General features: G+C 39.5%; 1 protein-coding gene and 1 pseudogene across 5 annotated transcripts in view; one reads left to right on the top strand and one right to left on the bottom strand.

The window, feature by feature from the left end:
- The window catches only part of ACER3 (alkaline ceramidase 3), a 157,789-nt gene that overhangs the window by 53,690 nt on the left and 84,069 nt on the right, over nt 1-20,030 (bottom strand). For 4 of the 5 annotated variants that reach the window (XM_070803950.1, XM_019974827.2, XM_070803951.1 and 1 more), the window contains 3 exons: nt 6,781-6,833; nt 3,986-4,067; nt 1,142-1,177 (listed from right to left, as the gene is read on the bottom strand). In XM_070803950.1, coding sequence (XP_070660051.1) covers nt 1,142-1,177; nt 3,986-4,067; nt 6,781-6,833 — 171 coding nt within the window. Of the gene's footprint in view, nt 1-1,141; nt 1,178-3,985; nt 4,068-6,780; nt 6,834-16,303; nt 16,357-20,030 lie in introns of those variants that run through there. The other variant, XM_070803953.1, reaches the window with a different exon arrangement.
- On the top strand, nt 10,158-12,258 carry LOC109569466 (heterogeneous nuclear ribonucleoprotein K pseudogene; annotated as a pseudogene).

Raw genomic sequence — 20,030 nt, 5'->3', positions numbered from 1 at the left:
TCATAAACATAGAAAAATTAACTCAAATTTTTCAAGTAAGAAGTTTATAAAAACTGAAGTATTCTTCACATAAACTTACTTTATTTTTATACTGTGTTAATAAATATTTCTAATAAAGGGATAAATACACAATGACATCACCTCGAGTTATAACAAACAGGAAAGTGAGAATGCCCCCCTCCCAATACCATCTATGTTATTCAGTACATCTCCTTTCAGCTGGCCTATGGAAAAAACCTAGGCACAATAATGTGGATATGGAATTTATTTCTTTAAAAAACATATTTCAGATGATTATTGTCTAGTTTTAGTTTAAAAGGTTACAGGAACATTTACTTTTTAATATAAACACAAAATATTCTAAAGAGTATAAGGCCTCTAATCCTCCTGGAATATGTGGTTCCTTGCTTATGTATATATTTCTATCTATCCTGCTTTGTTAAAAGAATAGTGACAGGAGTCAAACAAATCTAGTTAGAATCCTAGCTCTGCCCCTTAGTAACTGTGTAACCATGGGGCAAATTACCTAGTATCTCTGAGATAGTTTCCCTTAAAATGTAGACAATAATCCATAATTTTTAGGACTGCTGTGGAGATTAAAGTCTATGTAGTAATGAGCATAGTGACAGGCACATCACACCACTCAATAAACAATGGCTCTCTTTATTAAGGGTCTCATACTCATTCTACCCTAGTTTCTTTCTAGGATGCACATAAGTTACTATTTCTTATACCAAAGTTTCTTATGTTTGTTTCTTTTGATATAAATAACCTCCCAACTCATATATGTTAGACTGAAAATTTCTTGAGTATTTTCCCTATATCTTCTCTAAAAGATAATGTCATAAAAAAGACTATTTACATGTGCATGTGAATAATATTTCCTGGTTTTTTGTGCTTATAAGAGCAATGCTGCACCTGCATGATTGTCTAACAACAGCTAGTGGAGCCTGGGCATTGAATGTTCTTGGTATTTGTTTTGTTACACCTCCTATAGGAGCTTGTCTGCAATCTGTTTTAAACACTGTTCTTTTGTAGAGCATCCACCATTTCATTTCCATAAGTTATACATGCATATACTAGAAAAGGAAAATACAAAGCAGGTTAAGTAATAAAATGTGTAATAATTTTCAAAAATTACCTGATGGAATATAGGCTCCTTTACCTTAAGGTAAACCTGAAAAAAGATTAAAAGAAATAGATGTGAAAGAAGTGCCTTATGAAGGGGAAAGAAAACCTATACCTACTACCTTGCAAATCTCATACGTCTCTGGCTTCCCTTGTTTTGCATCCTAGAACTGACTCCAGCCATGTGAAACCAATCAGATTACGTGGCTGCCACAAAAGGGCTACTACCTCAGGTGTGTCTGCGCCACGGCTAGCTTCATCATGTTGTCATTTAGTTGCTAAGTTATGTCTGACTGTTGCGACCCCAGGAACTGTAGCCTGCCAGGTTCCTCTGTCCATGAAATTTCTCAGACAAGAATACTAGAGTGGGTTGCCATTTCCTTCTCCAAGGGATCTTTCCGACTCAGGGATTGAACCTATGTCTCCTGCACCCCAGGCAGATTCTTTACTGCTGAGTCACTAGGGAAGCCCGAGCTTCTTCAAGGTAAACTAAATGTTTCACAGCTGTTGTGGACTACTCTGGCCTCTTGGCCTCTGCATGAGCATCAGGGAGCACAGATGCATGAATACTCATCAGAGCTGAAGAGGTTATGCTGACAATCCCTGCAGCAGATCTGTTTCACACTAGCAAGAACACTGGGCTTAGCAGCAAAATTTCAAACTGCCACTTACTTGCTATATGTCTGAGCAAGTCATTTAACCAAAAGACTCATTTTTCCTTATCTGGATAATGGGAATAATAATAGTTAGCAATAATTAGCCAAAATATGCGCAAGTCTCTAGCAGATAATATATGCTAATAAGTAAAAACATTTAAAATAAATTTCTTGTTCTTTCTTCTGCTTCCAAAAATCTCTAATGCATTCACTGAGAAACATTTTCAGTTACACAAACTCTAGTTTCAGGCTCCAATGTCATGTGGGTGATTAAGTTCAATGCCCACTTATTGTATGCATTTATTGCCCTGTAAGAGTACACCTTTAAAAAGACATGGTAGAGAGGAGTCAAAATTTAAATCACAAATCTGAAATGACTCCTATCACTTACAAGACAAAGTCCAAATTTCAAAGCCTTCCCATGACATTGCTCTAGCCTTTCTGTTTGGCCTTATTCGTATCTTCCTGTCTCTTTCTCATCCTAGGCTCCAAAAAGTATACTGCTACCCCAAAGACGCTAGTTTCATGCTTCTGTATCTTTAAACATGCCATGCTTCACTGGGTTAGCAAATGCCCCTGCTGGTAAACACTCATCTTCTAAGATTCAGCTCAAATTATACCTCTTTCTTGAAGTCTTTTCTGAGGTTTTTTTTTTCTGCTTAGCAGAATCCACCACTCATCCTTCTTTCTACCAGACTGTCAATGTATAAATGTTATGGCATTTATTAGTTTGCTTCTCTCCCCTACAAGGAAATAATCTTTTTGACAGGAAGGACCATTTTTATACATCTCTATAGCCTCATTTAATGTACTGCTGATCTCACAAATTTTATGTAATTTTACAATTTGCTACAGAATTTCTTATTCCTGGAGGAAGTTCCTTCTTTACAAGAGTAGATCATTTCCTTCAAGCAACCAGAAAGCTTTAATAGTAAGATGTGTATGAAATATTTATATACGTATAACTCTAAACTCAATAAGGCAGAATGTTTTTAAACTCTGAAATTTGCTATTTCAAAATACTAATTTCCCTTTACATAATTTCAGATTCTCACTGTTAGTTACAGAAGAAATGCAGAGGGGCAAGGCTCTTAAAAGGCTTTTTTTTTTTTTTAAGGCAAAAGAATTATGGAGTCCTTACTGTGTACCAGGGATTAATTTTTACAACTAATATGAAATGTATGTTTATTACTATTTTCACTTTACAAATGAGGAAATTTCAAGAGGTTAAGTAACTTGTCCAAAGTCCCATAGTTATTAAGTAACAGAGTATTTAGTAGGTCCTTAACCAAGACAAGCAGAGAAGGCAATGGCAACCCACTCTAGTACGCTTGCCTGGAAAATCCCACAGGCAGAGGAGCCTGGTAGGCTGCAGTCCATGGGGTCGCAAAGAGTCAGACACCACTGAGCGACTTCACTTTCACTTTTCACTTTCATGCCTTGGAGAAGGAAATGGCAACCCACTCTAGTGTTCGTGCCTAGAGAATCCCAGGGATGGGGGAGCCTGGTGGGCTGCCGTCTCTGGGGTTGCACAGAGTTGGACACGACTGAAGCAACTTAGCAGCAGCAGTAGCAACCAAGACAAGCAACTTAGAGCATAAGCAGATTTTGTAGGAAAGATAATGAGTAGGTTTGTATCATGGGGCAGGGGTAAATAAGTTCAACTTGGAATGTGCTGAGATTGAGGTTCCTAATATTAGTGATATCTAAGGCTTAAGATGTGGATTTGATAGTTGTCAGGTTATAGGTAGTACTAGAAATGTGGGAACAGATGAACTGGCACACATAAGTGATCAGCTATCTCAACCTATTTGGAAAAGTTTAGGCATTAAAATAGTCACAGGAGGCACTAAAGATCAGAGCCAATTTCTTTTTTTAACAAATAGGACATAATATGTTCATCCATGAGGAAAAGTTAATCGTTATTTGCTTTCTATTGCTATTGAATATCTGCTTTTTGACTTTTCCCACTTCCTGTCAAAAAAAAAAAAAAACAAACAGGTTTAAAAAAAAAAATTGTTTCAACTTTTTGTTGAGAAATAACACCTAAATAGAAAACAAAGAAGCAATATCTATAAGGGAGTTTCCTTTAGAAATATTTCAGTTTGAACAGCATGAAGCAAACACTAGAAGCAAAATGTACCAAACTCCATAAATGGCAGTTCACATGCTTAATTTATTAGAAATAAAATATGACTTACCATGGTTACTATTAAACTGAAGAGAACTAAGGTAAAAAGCAGATGGTAATTTACAGACTTCTTCATCTTAAAACATTCAAACCTTAAAAAGAAAAAAAAGAGAGAAACTTGTTTTAGAATATAAAACTAGGAAAACAAACAGAATGCTATTTTGCCATGTGTATACATGCCCTGGGTATACTGGTGCCCATCATTTCCTTGCAACCACACACTCATCTTAGAGAACCCACACGGCCTACAGCCTTCAACAGGCTGTGGGGATCAGGAGAAGACACCTGATTTCAAATAAGGGAAGAAAGCAGTCATCTTCTGCTCTTTTATTAAATTATCTACTCTCAACGTTGTCTCACGCAGGTACAGGTGTATCAGGATATTAGTTTATCAATGCTCACTGTTACTTTTTCTTTCAATAAATATAGTTTTGACAGAAAATATAGATCAACAAACAATGTTAGGGAGAGCACAGACTCTAGTCTCAGTCTTAAGAATAGGTTTCAGAAAACAGTAGCTAGAATTTCCTTGGTTTTGATCTTAGGTTTTCTAAGTGCCCAAATCTGCACTGTCACAGATGGGTTGATGACATATTTTTCTAGATTGGGGTTCAGTTCTGTTCAGTTGCTCAGTCATGTCCGACTCTTTGCGACCCCATAAATCACAGCACACCAGGCCTCCCTGTCTATCACCAACTCCTGGAATTCACTCAAACTCATGTCCATCGTGTCGGTGATGCCATCCAGCCATCTCATCCTCTGTCATCCCCTTCTTCTCCGGCCCCCAATCCCTCCCAGCATCAGAGACTTTTCCAATGAGTCAACTCTTCACATCAGGTGGCCAAAGTATTGGATTTTCAGCTGTAGCATCATTCCTTCCAATGAACACCCAGGACTGATCTCCTTTATAATGGACTAGTTGGATCTCCTTGCAGTCCAAGGGACTCTCAAGAGTCTTCTCCAACACCACAGTTCAAAAGCATCAATTCTTTGGCACTCAGCTTTCTTCACAGTCCAACTCTCACATCCATACATGACCACTGGAAAAACCATAGCCTTGACGAGACAGACCTTTGTCGGCAAAGTAATGTCTCTGCTTTTGAATATGTTATCTAGGTTGGTCATAACTTTCCTTCCAAGGAGTAAGTGTCTTTTAATTCCATGGCTGCAATCACCATCTGCTGTGATTTTGGAGCCCCCAAAAATAAAGTCTGACACTGTTTCCACTGTTTCCCCATCTGTTTTCCATGAAGTGATGGGACCAGAGGCCATGATCTTCGTTTTCTGAATGTTGAGCTTTAAGCCAACTTTTTCACTCTCCACTTTCACTTTTATCAAGAGGCTTTTTAGTTCCTCTTCACTTTCAGCCATAAGGGTGGTATCATCTGCATATCTGAGGTTATTGATATTTAAACCACAGTGCAAAAATCAGTTTCTCAACCTAAACTGACTTTGTAAATAAAATGTACTGGAACACTGTTACACCCATTGGTTTATAGCTTATCTGTGGCTGCTTTTATGCTATAATAGCAGAGGTTGAAGACTTGCAACAGAGACCACAGGCCCAGGGAGCCTAAAATAATTACTTCTGGTTATTTCAGAAACAGTTTCTGATGAGTTCTTTTTAATAATATATTTTTTCAAACTATTTTTAATTTTTTAAAATTTATTTAGTTTTTCAGTTCATTTCAGTCACTCAGTCATGTCCGACTCTTTGTGACCCCATGGACTGCAACACGCCAGGCTTCCCTGTCCATCACCAACTCTGGAGCTGGCTCAAACTCATGTCCATCAATTCAGTGATGCCATCCAGCCATCTCATCCTCTGTCATTCCCTTCTTCCCCTGCCTTCAATCTTTCCCAGCATCAGGGTCTTTTCCAAGGAGTCAGTTCTTTGCATCAGGTGGCCAAAGTATTGGCACTTCAGCTTCAGCATCAGTCCTTCCAGTGAATATTCAGGGCTGACTCCCTTTAAGATTGACTGGTTTGATCTCCTTGCAGTCCAAAGGACTCTCAAGAGTCTTCGCCAATACCACAGTTCAAAAGCATCAGTTCTTCATGCTCATCTTTCTTTATAGTCCAACTCTCACATCCATACATGACTACTGGAAAAACCATAGCTTTGACTAGACAGACCTTTGTCAGCAAAGTAATGTCTCTGCTTTTTAATATGCTGTCTAGGTTGGTCATAATTGCTTTACAGAATTTTGTTGTTTTCTGTCAAACATCAACATGAATCAACCATAGTATACATATGAAAACTTTTTATTTTTGCATATCTTTAAAAGAAGATATTATTGAGCTAGCAATGATGATCTGGTTGAAAAGAATCAGATAACCATCACATAAGAGGTTCAGACAAGTTTGAAGTATTAATACTAGGGAACAGAAGGTATACTTTAAAAGTTAAGTTTATTAAACTTGTAGGTTATTAACTGCATGACCTTAAGCAAGTCATCTCAGCATAAGCTATGCTTATAGTCTTTGATAAAATGGGGACAATATCCATTTATCTTGTACAACTGTGAAAATTTAGAGATGACTTGCTGCCCTGCATAATTCAAGGTACAAAGTAGAAAAATGTTATGGATTTTGGATAATATATTTGAGATCACACAAATTCATAACCATTGTTAGTATAACTTCCAAAAGATTATACTCTGTATTAAAATCACAAAAGTTATAATCTTCTACACCGTTTTTATCTCCCAGTAATATAACTGCATTAGTTATGTTAATTCCCTATGAAACAAACATGAATTTTAAAATATATCAAGTAAATGAATTTTAAACATAAATACTTACATGCAGTATACAAATATACAACAGCTGTAGATCATTGGGAGTTCATCCAATAGCTAAAAGAAACAGACAGGTAATAGGACTTGAATACTACTAGAGCTGCAATTATTATCAAAATCCAAAATAAAACATCAGAATGACTAAGATGGTCACCTCTTATTATCTAATACATTTTACTAATTATCATATATATATCATTATCTAATTTACTCTCTGTGTGTATAGATTATTGTTTTTGAACAAATGAACTTATCTAGCCATCCATCTGTCTTAATGTACATATTTAAGTAGGATGCCTGACTCACTGCTCAGCTTGGATCATTCAGCATCATAAACTATGATAACATGCCTCCATCAAGGAATGATGTCCATCATATACAGGTGATAGGTCCTATCAGTATTCTTTTGCATTTTTTTCTTCATCCTATAGCACCTAAGATAAATAAAATGGTTGGATGGCATCACTGACTCAATGGGTATGAGTTTGAGCAAGCTCCAGGAGATGGTGAAGGACAGGGAAGCCTGGCGTACTACAGTCCATGGTGTTGCAAAGAATCAGACAAGACTGAGCAACTGAACAACCACTCATATATATAAGAAGAGATAGTAATGGCTGGGGAAGTCAGTTAATGTAAGTGACGTCAAAGTATGTCTCTGAGAAATAATATTATTATTAGCAATAATAACAACTATAGCTGTTGCTATTGCTAAGTCGCTTCATTCGTGTCTGACTCTGTGCGACCCCAGAGATGGAAGCCCACCAGGCTCCCTTGTCCCTGGGATTCTCCAGGCAAGAACACTGGAGTGGGTTGCCATTTCCTTCTCCAATGCATGAAAGTGAAAAGTGAAAGTGAAGTCACTCAGTCGTGTTTGACTCTTTGCGACCCCATGGACTGCAGCCTACCAGGCTCCTCTGTCCATGGGATTTTCCAGGCAAAAGTACTGGAGTGGGTTGCCATTGCCTTCTCACAACTATAGCTGCTGCTGCCGCCAAGTTACTTCAGTCGTGTCCGACTCTGTGTGACCCCATAGATGTCAGCCCACCAGGCTCCCCGTCCCTGGGATTCTCCAGGTAGGAACAACTATAGCTACTATATATTAAACTACAAGCTGGAGAGTGTCCAGCTAAGTGTTATGATAGTTATTTCTTTTTTGGGGGGGAGGCGGGGGAGGGTTTACTTCTAATCCTTAAACCAATCCTATAGAATTTACTCACTAAATATGCAGTTAATGAATTCTTTAATAATATACTACTATACGCTAGGCAACATGTTAGGAGCTGAGGATATGAAGAAAACAAGACATAATCACATAATTCCCCTCAGGCAGTTCACAGTCTATTGAGGTAGAGGGAATGAAAAATAAGTGATTAAATATACAGTAAATATTCCCAAAAAAGAAGCAAAAGAAGCCAGAAAAGGTAGTGGCAGGAAATGAAGTGAGATGGCAAAGAAAGGCATTCTAGGGAGAAGGAAGAGAATTTATGCAAAGCAATATATTCTAGTAAATTATTATAATAATGAAAATGACAGCATTTGTGCAAGGTATTATGATTAAATGTTTCACATTCATTATCTCATTTAATCTGCACAATCCTAAGGTAGGAACTATTATCTACATTCCAAGATGAAAACACTGAGGCTTAGATGGTTTAAGCAACATTTAGAAGATCACAATGCTAATAAGTAACAGAGCCAGATTTTGAAGGGACTCTTTTATATTATGTTGCCTCCAAGACCTTTCACTTGAGTCACCTTTAAATGTTCAAAAACACTGGTATAACACAATGACAGTTCAGTTCAGTCGTTCAGTCGTGTCCGACTCTTTGCGATCCCATGAATCGCAGCACGCCAGGCCTCCCTGTCCATCACCAACTCCCAGAGTTCACCCAGACTCACGTCCATTGAGTCAGTGATGACATCCAGCCGTCTCATCCTCTGTCGTCCCCTTCTCCTCTTGCCCCTAATCCCTCCCAGCATCAGAGTCTTTTCCAATGAGTCAACTCTTCGCATCATGTGGCCAAAGTACTGGAGTTTCAGCTGTAGCATCATTCCTTCCAAAGAAATCCCAGGACTGATCTCCTTCAGAATGGACTGGTTGGATCTCCTTGCACTCCAAGGGACTCTAAAGGGTCTTCTCCAACACCACAGTTCAAAAGCATCAATTCTTCGGTGCTCAGCTTTCTTCACAGTCCAACTCTCACATCCATACATGACCACAGGAAAAACCATAGCCTTGACTAGACGGACCTTTGTTGCAAAGTAATGTCTCTGCTTTTTATATGCTATCTAGGTTGGTCATAACTTTCCTTCCAAGGAGTAAGCATCTTTTAATTTCATGGCTGCAGTCACCATCTGCAGTGATTTTGGAGCCCAAGCTGCAGGTAAATCAACCACCAGTTTTATGAAGATTCCTTTATTTAAAGTTTTGTACCAGGATCTACTGACTTTACATTAAACATCTAAATGGGTCTTTTGTATTTCCATTTAAAATTTTAAACTTTTCGTTCTAAGTCTGTGAAAAATGTATTATTAGGGATTGCACTGAATCTATAGATCACCTTGGGCAGTATGGTCATTTTGACAATACTGTTTCTTCCAATCTAAGAACATGATGTATCTTTCTACCTGTTTGAGTCATCTTCAGTTTCTTTCATCATGGTCTTATACTTTTCAAGTACAGGTCTTTTGCCTCTGTGAAGTGAAGTGAAAGTCACTCGGTCATGTTCAACTTTTTGCGACCCCATGGACTATATGGTCCATGGAGTCCTCCAGGCCAGAACACTGGAGTGGGTAACCGTTCCCTTCTCCAGGGGATCTCCCCAACCCAGGGATTGAACCCAGGTCTCCAGCATTGCAGGCGGATTCTTTACCAGCTGAGTCACCAGGGAAGCTTTGCCTCCACAGGTAGGTTTATTCCTACGTATTTTATTCTTTTTGTTGTAATAGTAAATGGGATTATCTCAGTTTCTCTTTCTGATATTTCTTTGTTAGTGCACAGAAATGCAACAGATTTCTATATAATAATTCTGTATCCTGCAACTTTATCAGATTCATTGATGAGCTCTGAGAGTTTTCTGATGTTGCTTTAGGATTTTCTATGTAAGTATCCTATCATCTGCAAACAGTCAATATGTGATTTTTAAGGGGACACAATTCAGTTCACAACTGTGGTAGTATGTTTTGTAATATAAATTTTATTATTATTCAGGTATGGTGAAGCCAATAGATCAGGAGATGACTGCCACTGAAAAGGAATTTCCTGGTGGTCCCCTGGTTATGACTCTGCACTACCAGTGCTGGGGCCCGAGTAGCTCCCTAGTTGGGGAGCTAAGATTCTGCAAGTATTGTGGCAAGGTCAAAAACAAGCAAACGGAAAGGCGGAGGGCGCTTCAGGCAAAAGCACTGCAGACGCCATTATCCTCTGTTTTTCTGCTGCACCGACCTCGACATCTTGCCTACTTCCCGCCTATTTGCGGCCTATAGGCTACTACAGCACTAGGGTGTCAGTTGGTCCCGCCCAGAACACTTCAGTTCTGCCCTGGAAGGATATATTTAATAACTGATTGGTGTGTCCCATGAATACAAGAAAATGGAAACTGAACAGCCAGAGGAAACCTTTCCCAACACTGAAACCAATGGCGAATTTGGTAAACGCCCTGCTGAAGATATGGAAGAGGAACAAGCTTTTAAAAGATCTAGAAACACTGATGAGATGGTTGAATTACGCATTCTGCTTCAGAGCAAGAATGCTGGGGCAGTGATTGGAAAAGGAGGCAAGAATATTAAGGCTCTCCGTACGGACTACAATGCCAGTGTTTCAGTCCCAGACAGCAGTGGCCCCAAGTGCATATTGAGTATCAGTGCCGATATTGAAACAATTGGAGAAATTCTGAAGAAAATCATCCCTACCTTGGAAGAGGGCCTGCAGTTGCCATCACCCACTGCAACCAGCCAGCTCCCACTCGAATCTGATGCTGTGGAATGCTTAAATTACCAATACTATAAAGGAAGTAACTTTGCGAGTTGAGACTGTTGATTCATCAGAGTCTGGCAGGAGGAATTATTGGAGTCAAAGGTGCTCAAATCAAAGAACTTCGAGAGAACACTCAGACAACAATCAAGCTTTTCCAGGAATGTTGTCCTCAATCTACTGAAAGAGTCATTCTTATCGGAGGAAAACCTGATAGGGTTGTAGAGTGCATAAAGATCATCCTTGATCTTATATCAGAGTCTCCCATCAAAGGACGCGCTCAGCCTTATGATCCCAATTTTTATGATGAAACCTATGATTATGGTGGTTTTACAATGATGTTTGATGACCGCCGTGGACGTCCTGTGGGATTTCCCATGCGGGGAAGAGGTGGTTTTGACAGAATGCCGCCTGGTCCGGGTGGGCATCCCATGCCTCTCTCCAGAAGAGATTATGAAGATATGAACCCTCGTCGAGGACCTCCTCCACCCCCTCCCGGACGAGGTGCCCGGGGAGGTAGTAGAGCTCAGAATCTTCCTCTTCCACCAACACCACCACCTAGAGGAGGAGATCTAATAGCCTATGACAGAAGAGGAAGACCTGGAGACCGTTATGATAGCATGGTTGGTTTCAGTGCTGATGAAACCTGGGACTCTGCAATAGATACATGGAGCCCATCAGAGTGGCAGATGGCTTATGAACCACAGGGTGGCTCTGGATATGATTATTCCTATGCAGGGGGTTGTGGCTCATATGGTGATCTTGGTGGACCTATTATTACTACACAAGTAACTATTCCCAAAGATTTGGCTGGATCTATTATTGGCAAAGGTGGTCATCGGATTAAACAAATCCGTCATGAGTCAGGAGCTTCGATCAAAATTGATGAGACTTTAGAAGGATCCGAAGATCAGATCATTACCATTACGGGAACACAGGACCAGATACAGAATGCACAGTATTTGCTGCAGAACAGTGTGAAGCAGTATGCAGATGTTGAAGGATTCTAAAGCAAGATATTTTTTCTTTTTTATAGTGTGAAGCAGTATTCTGGAAAGTTTTTATAAGCCTAGTGAAGAACTGAAGGAGTCCTGCATCTTTTTTTTTTATCTGCTTCTGTTTAAAAAGCCAACTTTCCTCTGCTTCATAGGTGTTCTGCATTTGAGGTGTAGTGAAATCTTTGCTGTTCACCAGATGTAATGTTTTAGTTCCTTACAAACAGGGTGGGGGTGGGGGAGGGTGTGCAAAAACTAACATTGAAATTTTGAAACAGCAGCAGAGTGAGTGAATTTTAATTTTTGTTCATTGTTGGTGGTTTAAAGAAGTCCCCCCATGTAATTATTGTGAACACTTTGCTTTGTGGTCACTGTAACATTTGGGGTGATGGGACAGGGAGGAAAAGTAACAGTAGTCCATATGTCCCTGGCATCTATTCAGAGCAGTGTGCAGAATGTAATGCTCTTTTGTAAGAAACGTTTTATGATTTTTAAAATAAATTTAGTGAACCTATTTTTGATGGTCATTTTTTTTAAGATGGTCATTTTTCAAATGGCTGAATTCCCTCCAACCTACCCCCAAACGGAACACTAAGTTTAATTTTCAGTCCTCTGTTGGATATAAATAAATGGCATCTCTTCTTGGACTTAGGCAAAATATCTTGACAATACTCAGTTCTGGTGATTCTTAATGATTTGAAGTCCATTGCTTGGGAGGAAATTCCACCACACATTCATGCTTATAATAAGCTGGGGATTTTTGTTTGTTTTTGCAAATGCTTGCCCCTACTTTGCAACGATTTTCTGTTCGTAATTCTGAAGAACCAAGGTGGGGAGCAACACAACCGATGGAATAGTGGTATAAGTTTATACCAGAAGCTTAATGACAAGTTTTATCAATCAGAATAATACTTGGTTATGGAAGTGACTGATGCTAAATAAATTCTGATTATTTTTTATTAGATAATTTCTCACATATAGACTTAAACTGTCAGCTTGGTAGTGTCTATTAGTTAAACTTTGTAAAATATATATATACTCTTGTTTTTCCATTGTATGCAAATTGAAAGAAAAAGATGTACCATTTCTCTGTTGTATGTTGGATTATGTAGGAAATGTTTGTGAACAATTCAAAAAAAAAAGATGAAAAAAAAAAAAGTAAACAAAATAGGAGGTGAAAATTAAGGGGGAACTTTCCTCCTTCAAAAAGAAAAAGAAGGAAAAGATAGTTTGCTATTCACAGTTCCCAAGAGAGAACTGCCTTGCCATGCAGAGCAGCACAGCAAAGCACCAGGGTCAGTCAGGAGGCAGAAACAACAAGAGGAAGGTTATGGGCAAGAGCCTTTATAGCTATTTCCCTAAGAAATGCAAGGCAAGGGAAGGTAAGCAGGTTTAGAATTGACTAATTTGAATAACTTCAAGGGGCTCTAGGATATAGGCGTTATCTCTAGTTATCTGGTTGTTGCTACTACTGTTCAGTCACCTAGTCCAACTCTTTCCAACCCCATGGACTGCAGCACACCAGGCCTCCCTGTACCTCACCATCTCCCAGAGTTTGCCCAAGTTCATGTTCATTATATCAGTGATGTCATCCAGCCATCTCATCCTCTGACACCCTCTTCTCTTTCTGCCCTCAATCTTTCCCAGAATCAGGGACTTTTCCAATGAGTCGGCTGTGTGCCTCAGATAACCAAAATACTGGAGCTTCAGCTTCAGCATCAGTCCTTTCAGTGAATATTCAGGGTTGATCTCCCTGCTGTCCAAGGGACTTTCAGGAGTCTTCTCCAGCACCAGTTGGAAGACATCAATTTTTTGGCGTTCTGCCTTCCTTACAGTCCAGCTCTCATAACCGTATGCAACCACTGTAAAGACTACACGAACCTTTCTCAGCAGAGTAATGTCTCTGCTTTTCAACACAATGTCTAGGTTTGTCATCACTTTCCTGCCTAGAAGCAACTGTCTTCTGATTTCATGGCTGGCACTATCAGGTACCTGGCACTGAAATGATTAGGGCAGAGAAATACTGCCTCCTGTAGTGTAAGAGGTAGTTTAGAGAATGGGTTCTGAATTGGTTAGTTTGCATATAAAAGGCACAGTTCAGGCTGAGTAGTTTTGCTATATCTAAGAACTGGCTATCCCTTGTATATTCATGTGCCAGAGCATCAAGAATACAGAAGATAATAAAGTTGTTACAAACTGAATATTTGTGTCAAACACAAATTCATATGCTGAAGGTCTAACCCCCAGTCTGATGGTATTTGGAGATGAGTCTTTTGGGAGGTAATCAGGGTGAGATGAGGTCATGAGGGCCGGGCCCTCATGATGGAATTAATTAATTAATTAATTAATTCTAAGAAGAGACACGAGAAAACTAGCAAGAAGGTGGCTGACTCCAAGCCAGGAAGAGAGCTCTCTCACCAGATCTGATCACGCTGATACCCTGAAAAAAATCTATTGTTTAAACCATCTAGTCTATGGTATTTTGTAATGGCAGTCTGAGATGACTCAGTTCAGGCGCTCAGTTGTGTCCGACTCTTGGTGACCGCATGAATCACAGCACGCCAGGCCTCCCTCTCCATCACCAACTCCCGGAGTTCACTCAAACTCATGTCCATCGGTTGGTGATGCCATCTAGCCATCTCATCCTCTGTCGTCCCCTTCTCCTCCTGCCCCCAATCCCTCCCAGCATCAGAGTCTTTTCCAATGAGTCAACTCTTCGCATCAGGTGGCAGTTTCAGCTTTAGCATCAGTCCTTTCAATGAACACCCAGGACTGATCTCTTTTAGAATGGACTGGTTGGATCTCCTTGCAGTCCAAGGGACTCTCAAGAGTCTTCTCCAAAACCACAGTTCAAAAGCATCAATTCTTCGGCACTCAGCTTTCTTCACAGTCCAACTCTCACATCCATACATAACCACTGCAAAAACCATAGCCTTGACTAGACGGACCTTTGTTGGCAAAGTAATACCTCTGCTTTTGAATATGCTATCTAGGTTGGTCATAACTTTCCTTCCAAGGAGTAAGCGTCTTTTAATTTCATGGCTGCAATCACCATCTCCAGTGATTTTGGAGCCCCCAGAAATAAAGTCTGACACTGTTTCCCCATCTATTTCCCATGAAGTGATGGGACCAGAGGCCATGATCTTCGTTTTCTGAATGTTGAGCTTTAAGCCAACTTTTTCACTCTCCTCTTTCACTTTCATCAAGAAGCTTTTTAGTTCCTCTTCACTGTCTGCCATAAGGGTGGTGTCATCTGCATATCTGAGATTACTGTATTTCTCCCGGCAATCTTGATTCCAGCTTGTGCTTCTTCCAGCCCAGTGTTTCTCATGATGTACTCTGCATATAAGTTAAATAAGCAGGGTGACAACATACAGCCTGAGATGACTAGTACAGTAGTAAATATGTGGTGTCAGATCAGGTATGTGTGGAGAATGCTCTGAAGGGAAAAAGATAAGAGTATTTCTATTTCAGTAAAAAGGCTGATGGGGGAGGCAGAGACATCAATTAGGAACCAGTTATAGGAATCTGGGTTGGAGATAACAGATTAAGGCAGAGGCAGATGGAGAGAGCCAGAGGTAGATGCACTCAACAGTTATTATACAGAAGTTGAATCAAGAGGTTTTAGAGTTTCTAGAAGTGAGAAAAGCAGGAGAAATTAGAAATGAATCAAAGGTTTTGGTTTTGGTTTTGGATGTAAGGTGGTTTCATTCACTGAAATAGGGAGCAAAGGAGAAAGAAGGGTAGTATTTATTTATAACCAGAACATCTGCTGTTGACATTATAAAGTCTGATATTGCTTATATTACTACCTAACATTTAAGCTATTTTTATTTTTGTATTATAAACAAAGTTATAAGTGAACAAACATTTTTCTTTGGTTTTAGTTTCTAGGATAAATATAATTATTTTTACTTAGTTGAAATACATGAATATTCTTTTAATAGCATTTTTCCACTAACATCAAACATATTACATGCTCAGTACAGAATACATAGAAATAGCAGAAGAACACAAAGAAAAAATTTCTTCAATTTTTACCCTCCCCAGGATTATCAGTAACTGTATATATCAGTTAGTGAATGCATAAAAGAATGAATTGAATGAGTGAATAGATGAAAAGAAAATCTGGGAGAAGTCTCCTAAAAACTTAAAGTTCCTATAATCATCAACGAAAGATAAAGTCCTAAAATGAAACAAAACAAAACAAATGTGGGTCCTAATCTTGTCCCTAACTTCTAGTCAGATAACTTTCCCTCTCTTGGGCTATTCTTCCATTTCTAAAATTTACAAATTTGGACTAAATTTTAAAAATCTCTTTTAATATTAAGGTTCATATGATTCTAAATTGTCCTTTGGTTGGTACTTTTCACCCCTTATGTGACAGCCATCTGCCCACACCAATTATCTCTACCCCTTCTCTATAATGCTGTCCTTAATCCTACTCCCAAATAAATGTACTGCTCTTGACTGGCTGCCACAAAAACGTGACACAATGATCACAAGGAAGGAGTCAGGAAAAGCCTCCATAAGGGCACACACAATTCAATACTACTTACAGGAATGAATCACTAACCATGGATCAGTAATGGTGGTTCAAACATTCTGACTGACTGAAGAAAAAGGAAGGAAATTAACATTTATTAGACACTTAATTAATAGATCCTATGATGGTCTTTTCATATGCCAATCAACTGATCCTCATAATACTCCTACAGGTATTATTAGACTCATTAGATAAATGAGAAAATTAAGGCTCAGCAAGATTAAGTGGCATGACTATGCTTAAACAGCCAGTAAAATGGTAGAATCAGAACTGGAACTCATGTAGCAGCCACCTAGGAACAATAAATCTAATGAAAATATCACTCTAGCTCTGCTGCTGCTGCTGCTAAGTCGCTTCAGTTGTGTCCGACTCTGTGCGACCCCATAGACGGCAGCCCACCAGGCTCCCTGGTCCGTGGGATTCTCCAGGCAAGAACACTGGAGCGGGTTGCCATTTCCTTCTCCAATGCATGAAAGTGAAAAGTGAAAGTGAAGTTGCTCAGTTGTGTCCGACTCGTAGTGACCCCATGGACTGCAGCCTATCAGGCTCCTCCGTCCATGGGATTTTCCAGGCAAGAGTACTGGAGTGGGGTGCCACTGCCTTTTCAGCACTCTAGCTCTAAAGCATTCTTAATACAGAACTGTCAATAATTGCTGTGCTCAGTGTGTGCAGGAATAAAACAGGCCTCCACTTTCTCTATAGCTACAACACACCAAGTTCAGGCTGGTGAAATGGTTTGCTGACCACCAGAGGCAGATATGTGGCAACTCTGCCATTTTTCACTTTGCTTCAGCGATTGTGCCTAACAAACAACAGCCTAACACTGTGGAGCCAAATTTATCCTGGAAGGAGACAAGACAGGGAGAACTTGTAGTGAATATTTATGATCATTTTATGTTTACATTAAGAAAATGGAGAAGCTATTTAAACCAATCCTTCAATATTGATGACTCCTCCTTCCTCCTCAATCATTGATAAAATGGGTCATATTTCATTTCTGCCCAGTTACACAAGCACATAAAATCACAATAGTGTAGAAAAAGGGCAAATGAAATAAGGCGTATGTAAAATTTGCCCATGAAGTTGATAAAACAGTATGATAATAACGACAAAAACACAGTGCCAAAGACCGCAGGATCAACAGCCATCGTGTCCATCCAAATGTGATGTTACCTTGGTGACAATCTCGCCAACAACTAAGCTTACCAGCAAATCAAAGCGTGTCCTACCTCTGCTCAAAATGCAGGTTAAAATAATGACTCACAGAGGATAAAGTCCATGAGGCTTTGACGGGCCTGTGGTGAGTTCCCTAAACCACATCTCCTTCCACTTAGTTCAATGCCTGCTCTGAGCAGGTACTCAATAATGTAACAAATGGTAGCTGTTATTGCCGGTAGCGCTGTCACCATCATCACCACATCCATTCTCCCACTGCACGACTACAACCATAATGTATCAGTACTGCTTTCAGTACCCTGAGAAGCCAAACCTATTCACAACTGTGGGTTCCAGTTGGCCCGGCAAATTCCTATTCATCTTTGACAATTTAACTCAAACAAGTGTCTGAATTTGTGTGAAATCCCTTTTCTGACCTCCCCGCCCTAACAATCACTTTCTATAGCACCCTGTACATACCTCTATCATTGCATTCACTAGCATATAATCTTCAACCCTAGAACACAGATTTCTTGAAAGAAGGATTATATATTCTTTACCTGGGCATACCTGTTAGCTAGGTATCAAAAAAAAATTTTTTTTAACTGATGAAAGTGTCTGTCCAGCCTATGCTTGAGAACCTCTAAAGACAGAGGACTCAAGATTTTCTAAGGTAGCCCTTACTATCTATTGGCTAAGAAAAGTCTTCCCTATGTTGAGCAAGATGGCTCAATCTTTAACCCCCACTAGAACCACACAGAATAAACCTGGTCCTCCTAGTGTCAACTTTAAATACTGATTTGTAAAACATTTATGTTGTGGTATATGCAAGACCCAGGGGATAAGTATACCAAGGTCAACTAGACAATCCTTGGTCCTCGGTAACTCATACTCTCTTACAGAAGTCAGACACATAAATACAAATAAAATAACATGGATAAGGGCAGTAATACAGATGCATGAAGCGTGTTATGAAAGAACACATGAGGGGTACAAATCTCACCCTGAGGCCATGGAAGGCTTCCTAGAGGAGCTACCACTTTGCCTGAGAGTTTAAAAGACAAACTGAATAGTGAGAGGCCAGACATAAACAAATGCAAAGAGAAAGTCTGGTGCATACAGCTGAGAGGGGGTAACTAAGCATATCTTCTCTTCTTCAGGCTAAACATTCCCAGTTCCTTCCTCAGGCATCATGACTAGATTTTTAGTTATTTCACTATTCTGAGGTCTCTCATTTGAATACATAGCCAGGTTGCAGCTGGGGAGCCTCTACATCACCACCCCAGCTCAGACACCTAGTCCTGTCTGATATCCTGTCTAAGCACACTGGCCCAGTTTCCTCATGTGTGGAAAACACACACACTAACTTCCAGGGTAAACATTTTAGGAACAGTAGACAGCAGGAATGATCCTTGAAATTTTAAAATTTATCTAAGTCTTAGAAAACATGTGTTAAGGGAATGTCAGAGAATACTGCATGCAAAGATTTAGACTAGAAGTTTTTTAATTGTTCTGGTCATATGTCACTGTATTAAAAAACCACCTCAAAATTCAGCAGCTTAAAATAGCAGTGTTTACTTTGCTCATTCATACGCATTGAAAGCAGAGTTGAGAGAGGACAGTCCATCTCTACTTCACTCAGTGTGAGCTGGGATAGCCAAAAGGCTGGGAGCTGGAATCACCCAAAGACTTGCTCACTCAATTTTCTGGCAGTTGACTCGGGCTAAAGTCTGGGGATTACGCGTGAGGTACAGCAAAGACATCTATGTTTGGCCCTTGCAAGTGGCTTCTTTACAATATGATGCTGGGTTCTGAGCATCCCAGGAGGACTAGGCAGAAGCTGTATTGCTTTCTGTGATTCAAACTTGGATGTCACACAGCTTTGAATCTGCTATAGTCACAGTCTTGCCCAGTATTCAAGGGCAACAAAGATTCCATCTCTTGAGGAGAGTCAATGTTACCTTGCAAGAAAAGCAGGTGGGATGGGATATGTGGGTGTGAACATCTTTGGAAAATATGATAATCTTACCATGTAAATAAAACTTAATGCTGAGTTAAATATCCCCAATATTAGGAGGCAGTCTGCTTTAGGATGAAAGGTATTCTGACTGGTTTGTTAGTAGTATTATTCCACCAAAGCACCTCTGGCGTCTTTAAAGTCTCTTCTTTAAAACAAACATAAACATGAATTTTTCTTATCACAAAAGTACTTCATATTTACTGCAGGAAATTTGCTAAATGCAGAAATGCAGAGAAATATAGCTGCATGTAAACCCATAGACCAGGAGTTTCTATAATATTTCAATATAACTCTTTTATTCACTTGTGTGATTAACTAAGTGGGATGGTGATTTCTTAAACTAAGGTAGAAGCAGTAAAAACAGGGAGAGCAGGCAGATCTAGATATACATTAAAAATAAAATCAGAAGGACAAATTAAACATGAGGGATGAGGAAAATAAAGAAATCAGGGATGACTCCAGGTTTTTGGATGTTTCCATTCCCATTTCCATTCAGCAAATGGGTGGGTGAGGCCATCACAGGGGAACACCAGGGAGGAACAGTTATGGGAAAAGAAATAAAGAA

Source organism: Bos indicus, chromosome 15 (assembly GCF_029378745.1).
Source record: "Bos indicus isolate NIAB-ARS_2022 breed Sahiwal x Tharparkar chromosome 15, NIAB-ARS_B.indTharparkar_mat_pri_1.0, whole genome shotgun sequence".
In the NCBI taxonomy this organism is placed as follows: Eukaryota; Metazoa; Chordata; class Mammalia; order Artiodactyla; family Bovidae; genus Bos; species Bos indicus.
The sequence above is the reverse complement of the archived record's forward strand: the minus strand, read 5'-3'. Positions and strand labels throughout refer to the sequence as shown.